The following is a 7277-nucleotide window of genomic DNA, read 5'->3' on the forward strand; positions in this document are numbered from 1 at the left end:
TTCCCGAATCAGTTGCCGTGCTCTGTCTTTGCAGACTGCATTATGGTGACGTCAGAGGAGGGCCAGTTCTTCCTCAAAGCCGCTGATGACACATCAACGGTGTGTGGCATGTACATCATCACAGATCCAGACAGACGCGTTGAGGTGCATTTCGAGCATTTGGACGTTCCTTGTCAGAACGGGGGGCTGGTCTCGGTGAGTGGCAAATTTCATTTTAATGAACCATAATATCAGATACAGAAAAGAGATATATTAATTTTAACTCAAGTAGTTTAACCAATGAACAAAGGCGATACTAAACAATATAATTCTGTCGAGAGATCATAGAACTGTTAACACATAGTTCCCAATTGCATGCATTGACGAATGTGTGTTGACAACAGCCAAGTAGACAGTTACTGTAGCAGAATAAATGGAGGGTAAAAAAAAATGAAACTGCCCCTGTAACAGGCCGTGGGGGAACATAGGGTTGGGAGACGTTGAGGCTGCCACATTTTCCGCACAATCGGTGGTGATGTCAGCCTTGCATGCTGGCCAGTCGCCCTTTACCACCCGCAAAGTTTCCTGGTACTCTTATCTGTTAGAGGCTGAGTCAGTCCCAGGATGGATCTTGTTGAGGATCATGTTCAGTGGTGAGATTTGTTATTAGCGATACTGCGGCTTTGGATTCTGTTGCCAGAGAGCTAGGTTGTTGCGTAATATGGTTGCTGTGACATGTTGCAGTTCGTGGATGGCTGGGAGCTGAATGGGCAGTTCTTTCCAAGTCCAGAAGACCACCCCAAGCCACTGAACCTGAGGTATCGGGAGTTCTGCGGACAGCGAAGAGTGAAGCAGGTCCTGGAGTCCTCGCAAAACGCAGCACTCATACAGTACAGGATGCCGCATCGGGGCAAGGGGTTCAGCTTCACTGTTCGCTTCCTCAAGAATTCGATGCGTAAGTCTCACTGCTCTCTGAGCATGTCTCAGTACTCACACATGAGTCTAACAGCTGTAGAGTCTAGTGCAGGAAATTGCAAAAGCGCCACTGAAGCTACAGGTTCCATGGAAGGTGGAGAATGGCTTGACTAGTTGAGCGACTGTCAGCTCTCAAGGAAGATGATAGATATGTTTGCCATATTTATCAATTGCAGCTTGCAACATCTTGCTGGAGGGCACAGCTGATGTGTATACACTGCGTAACTATGGAAAGCATGTGAACTGCAGTGTAACCACGCTGTTCCCGGCCAAAGTGAAGGTCCTCAGCTTGAATGTGGGGCTGCAGGATGAAGGGCTGGAGACAGGCACCATCCACAAGGTGAGGAGGTCTGATAAATGCTCTTTCCCTCCAGGGATCTGGAGCTAACGTTTTGAATGTGTTTACAGTTCACCATGCACACTGCATGTCCAACCTATCTTATACTAACTGCATGTTAGGGCCACGCCATAGCTCAAGTGGTTAGTCGCTGGCTTCTCACCGCCGCGGGCCAGGTTCGATCCCGGGTCTGGTGAAGTGGGATTTGTGGTGGACAAAGTGGCGCTGGGGCGGGTTTTCTCTGAGTACTTAGGTTTCCCCTGCCAATCTTCATTCCACCGAATTCTTCATCATCATAATCACCTGGGGCAGGTACAATAGACCAATCAGTGGCCGCTGTGCCGATTGGAGCCAGTTGAACTGCACCCCCAGTAAGCGAATTAAAAAAAACTTCATGTTGTGTAACATTCCCTTTCATCTCTTTGTCTGGCTTAACTTACAAAATTCATTTCTTTATTTATTCTCTTATGTTTATGTTTTTTGGGGGATTGGCTTCATCTTTTTACGAAGAATCCGTTAACATGTTTTCAGTATCAATATCACTATTTTGATATATGCAATATATTTTCATTACAAGAAAAATGTCAAACCTTGCATATGTCACTTTCCATCCAATCCAGTATTGAAGAATGTCGTCTTCTGGGATGTGGCGCCTTGTAGATCTTGTGTGAACCGATGTTTCAGAGGAATGTATCGCCCCCATCTTCTGGGGGCCCACATCCCAGAAGATGGCATTCTTCATAGTCACCACCATGAAAACCTCAAATATTACACAATCCAGTATTGTCTTGCTCATTGTGTTCTGTCCTCACACTGTCCATTCCCTCCACATGAATTTCAAACATAAAGTCATAGTGCATGAGGAGGTGGGCTGGATGGAACTCTCAGGATAAAGTTCGGTGCTGTGTTTCTATGAACTCAGGAATGAACATCTGGGTTCCATAAAGGGTCAAATTTTTTGACTAGCTGAGAGAATATCAGCTTCTGAAAAAGGTCTTTCTCCACTGCATACATAAGTATGTAAATAAATAAATGCATTGTACAAATTATATGGACCTCTCGTTAAGTGCATCTGTAGTCAGTGCTCTCCACCTACCATACACACGTTTTGAAACTTTGGAACACAGACAGCTTTGTGCAGAAAGATGGCTCATGACATATTGCAAAGTTGATTATTGAATGAAAGGGACAGGGAAGGTTGTGGAAGTGAAACAGGTGTGCGCTCTTCAGCCTGATTTGACCTTGTGCTGTCAGATGGGCCCTAAAGAGTAGGTAGTAAATGGAAGCTAGACAGAGCTGCCACAGAGAACTTCTGTAGTTAAGAGGCCAACACATCTGAACCATGGGGAGGGGGCTGGACAGCACAGGAAACGTAGCTAAAAGTAGTTTAAAAGATTACCAATTCCCTCCACTTACTGTACATACTTTAAAGATATAATCTAATTCTGTGGAGCAGAGTCCTTGAGAAGCTGACAGTAGCTCACAGTCGCTATATCCCACACCTATTATGGAAGGTGAAATTTCATTGCTGTTTGGGCAAGAGCCCACCCTGAGCCAGATGAGTCCAGTCCCCAGCTTAACAGTATTGTTTTTAGATCCAAATTATGATCATCATCCTCCCGCCTGCAAGTACATATCCCAGTCTCTTCTCTTCAGGATATCTGACTGAAAGTTGATAGACACCTTTCATTGCTCACTAGATTTTATATTTCACAGCCACTTCACCCTTCTTGATTAGATTATTCAAATAATGTTAGGTGAACAGTATACTTACATTTTCTTCCAGATAAAATATATTGGTATGACATGGATTACATATATCAGCCAGGATAGCTCAGTCTGGATGACTGGATTCAATTACTGGAAGGGACAGACAAATTTCCCTTTGCCTCAGTGTCCAGACCAATTCTGGGGCCCACCAAGGTTCCTACTTCCTCAGAGTTGGAGGTTCTTAGTGGGTAAAGCAGTCAGAGTGAAGAGTCTTGATCACTGACCTCTGTCTATGGCTGAAGTAAAGACTGCATGGAGTTTTACTGTCACAGTGCCCCCCCCTCCTCAAATTTCTATCTTAGGCTCACCTGAGACAGTAGTGTATGCTCCCATCGTGATGTGATCTGCCGTGTTTCAGTGCCAGAAACGAGGATTACCTGACTATGTGCAGCTTGGAGGCTCACAGGGGCTTGACACTACACATCTTGTAGTTGCCGACTCCCTCTGTGGGATGGATTCTAAACCAGGTATGTTAATTACAGAAGCAAAATTTCTATATTTTTTTGGCACATGCACAACAAGAACTTGCAAAAATACATAGTTGCTTTACTGTGTATTTCCATCTGTGACAACTTCAGAATGAATTCTCATGAAATTTGATATTGTGGAGTTTATTACAATCTGCCTCTGTGGTCTAGTGGTCAGAGTTCCTGGCTACAGATCCAGAGGTCCAATTTCAATTCCTGGTTCTTCCAGATTTTCTGAGAAGTAACAGGGTGTGGAATGGAGTCCACTCAGCCTCATGAGTATAATTGAGGAGCTATTTCAAGGAAATAGCGATTCCGGTCTAGAGAACTGAAATTAACAGCTGTGGGGATTTGTTGCGCGGACCACACAACATCCTCTATCTGCTAAAGTTGGCACTGACTTTGCTGACAAGCGGTGGTAGCTTGGTTGGCATAGTTCGCTTGTGAACTGAAACCACAGAGTTTCTTTTTGACACATAATATTATATTTAAGCATCCTGTTGCATTGCGTGGTCACTTACAATCTGTTGTTTCCATTTATAATGCAAAAATTAACAACACTGATTCACACTTATTCCATACAGTGGGCGTTATGTGTATAAAATGTTATTAAAATATTAGAATATATATGTGTTATCACAGTGCTACATGTTTCGAACATATAAGGCCAACATCAGGCAACACCTTTACAAGGAGTCTTAACACAGTGGGCACTAATCGAATATCATTCTTTTCATCCATATGTATACAGTGGCCGTCTTGTAGTGCACTCAGTTTCACCTGTTACCTCACGACATGTTTCGGCAACATAGCACCATCATCAGGTGCCCTAATTACGTTAATCTATTGCATTGCTTGCCTTTATGTGTCTTTATAAAATTATTTAAAAAGTGCATATTTGTCAACTATAATAAATTTACACACACTAAAACTTGCTAAGATTGTTCATCTTATGTGTCTTAATTAAAACTTGCATGTGGTTCTTCCACTATGGGGTTGTTTTTCTTATATTCTGTGTAAACCGTGTCTTGTGATGTGTGTTCCCGTCTTATCTGCGAGTGTTGCATTATAGATGGAAACAATAGACTCTAAGTGACAACTCAATTCAAAGGGATGCTCAAATATAATAGTATATGAATAGTAGTCACAATAAAAGCAAATATATATAACTACATGAATTGTAAGAGGAGACCATTGCACTGAAATGCAAATATAAATTTTAACAATACAGAGAACACAAAGGGACACTTGATACACACAGTCAAGAAAACAGCACAACAAGGAAATACAGAAACAGCCACATTTCAAAAAGATTATGAAGAAGAAAACACCCATGACGTAATGAAAGGAATGATATTCGATTAGTGCCCACTGCGTTAGACTCCTTATAAAGGTGTTGCCTGATGTTGGCCTTATATGTCCGAAACATGTAGCACTGTGATAATGCATATATATTCTAATATTTTAATAATATTTTATACACATAACGCCCACTGTATGGTTTAAGTGTGAATCAGTGTTGTTAATTGTTGTACTATAGATGGAAACAGTAGACTATAATTGTTGATACATTCCAGTTTGGGTTAAAATTGGACAGTAATGGACACTTTTATGTGATGATCTACATACATTCCTGCATCTATTTTGAGCACAATTTGCTAAATATTTTTCAGGGTATTTGGGTGCATTCAGTAATTTCCTGTATTATTTTCAGGCAGTACAGTGCAGACCATATTTTGTGGGGTCACCACTGTGAGACTTGTGTCCAGTGGGCAGTGTGACAATGCAGTCACCATAACCCTGCAGCAGGCAGGCGAGGATGATATCATGGAGGCTAGCCTCATATGTGGTCTCTGAACAATTCATGCAGGTGGGAAACCTTGCCTTGAGTATGACTTGACGTAGAGCGTGGCTCAGAATGCACAGCTTCTGTATGCAGTAAGACTGCCAGTGCAGAAAATTTTGTTGTTTTTCAGAAACTGTTCTTTTGTTCTTGGTGGCTACTTATATTTAACATCTCAAGGTTCTTGGATTTACATAAATGTAATTTTTGTGACCATCAGAACACAATTCTTGTGGGGCAAGCTGTATAAAGAAAATTTATTCCCACAATGAAAAGGCCTGTCTTTGGATTTTCATAAAAGTAGAAATTGTAGTACATATTTGTAGCTATGTGAACACACAGGAAACGCTGTTGGATTTGAGGTTCTGACAGCAGTAGCTTGCTTGCTGCTTACTCTTGGACCCTGAACATGTAGGCATTGCTTTTCTATGAAACGGTGCTGAAATTCAAATGGACTGCAGCCCTGTGTTACATACATACTACGAGATAGTAGTCTTTGCACTGCTAAGTTAATTTAATACAAGTAAAAATGAAGATACATGATCAAAATGTAGCATAAAGTTTAGTTTCTTTCACAAAATCCTTCAGAACAACTTTTTCAAGACTTGCCCATATGACTTTGTTCCATGTAGAATGGACCTTTTCTAAATGAGAAAAATTTGAAGTTGTGTGTCATATTAGTCTTTTTGGGCACTCTGTGCCTCTTACTGAAATAGAAAATATGTTCCCCCCCTCCCCCCAATGATCTTTTCTTGTATTTACCATTTTCTTCTGTGACAAGTTCAATCCATCTGGCTCTTATGAACATGGTAATGAACCTCCTCATTACATAAAATGCAGAAATTGAGTAATGTGTTGTGCTGATGTGTAGTGACCATATGGTCAAATCATACTTGAATTAGAATTTTGTTATTGCCTGCAATTGTAAACATGTTACAGATTGCTTGGCACTATATTTTTGAAGAGAGCTGTGTTTTTTTTTTTCAAATATGTGCTGATCATTCACCAATCTATAACGCCAGTCTAATTGCTGCAGTTTCACTCACCCTTCACAAGTTTTATCTCTCCCATGGTGTTATTACTGAATGTAAGACAAGAAAATGTATGATGTTGGGGTGACTTCCTAATTTGACACTTGGGCCAAATTTTGTGAAATCTGGTTCAGTTGCTGAAACAGGGGGAGACAGACTACTTGGTGATCTCATGAGCCTACCCTTTTATATAAGAAAGGAAAGTGTGGTGAAAATGTATGTTTTTCTAGGTTAATATCATTGATCATACAAAAGGAAATGAGCTTAAAACAGACAGTTATATACCAATTTGGGAAGGGAAAGTTTTAACACAGGGTGTACAAAAGAATATTAAACACATTAAAAAAATTTCGAGTTTTTCATAATTTGGAAAGATATACAAATCTTTCATCTCAAGTCATAGTTGCTTTACTGCATATTTGTAATTTCAGAATACCCCATTTCAAGTCTTCTCACAAGTTATTGGTGCCAAAATATTGAAATAGTTCATATGAACCGTTTGCACAGATTTGTCATAAATCTGTCAAGTGATGAATAAGAAGGGTGGCACACAAGATGAATATGGAATGTGGTTAAAATATATCTTCAGAAGTACAGAGTCATGTCAGAGGAGCATTTTCCTGTAATTATGACAAAGCATCCAGTTTACTAAGAATATTCTTTCTTTATTGTAGGTTATGTGAGGTCAGCCATCTTTGTGTCATCATTGTATCCCATCACTTGCCACCAGCCGTAGCACTTCTCTCATCGGTCCTAACTACAGCAGAATCCAGTTCCAATATTCATAATTTCTCTTTCTTTTATGTTATTATTGTTGTTTGTGTTCCATATATTTGTGATGTTCATCTAGTGTATGCCATACAGGAGTCCAAGAG

At 40.6% G+C, this 7277-nt stretch overlaps 1 protein-coding gene across 2 annotated transcripts in view; it reads left to right on the forward strand.

Moving 5' to 3' along the window:
- LOC111865462 (corticotropin-releasing factor-binding protein) overlaps positions 1-7277 on the forward strand; it is a 29233-nt gene extending 21956 nt beyond the window's left edge. For both annotated transcript variants that reach the window (XM_023853529.2, XM_023853530.2), the window contains 6 exons: positions 35-195; positions 724-934; positions 1131-1294; positions 3420-3528; positions 5243-5398; positions 7077-7277. In XM_023853529.2, the coding sequence (XP_023709297.1) occupies positions 35-195; positions 724-934; positions 1131-1294; positions 3420-3528; positions 5243-5385 (788 nt within the window). In that variant the 3' untranslated portion in view covers positions 5386-5398; positions 7077-7277. The remainder of the gene's footprint in view (positions 1-34; positions 196-723; positions 935-1130; positions 1295-3419; positions 3529-5242; positions 5399-7076) is intronic.

This window comes from Cryptotermes secundus, unplaced genomic scaffold, assembly GCF_002891405.2.
Source record: "Cryptotermes secundus unplaced genomic scaffold, Csec_1.0 scaffold454, whole genome shotgun sequence".
Classification (NCBI taxonomy): domain Eukaryota; kingdom Metazoa; phylum Arthropoda; class Insecta; order Blattodea; family Kalotermitidae; genus Cryptotermes; species Cryptotermes secundus.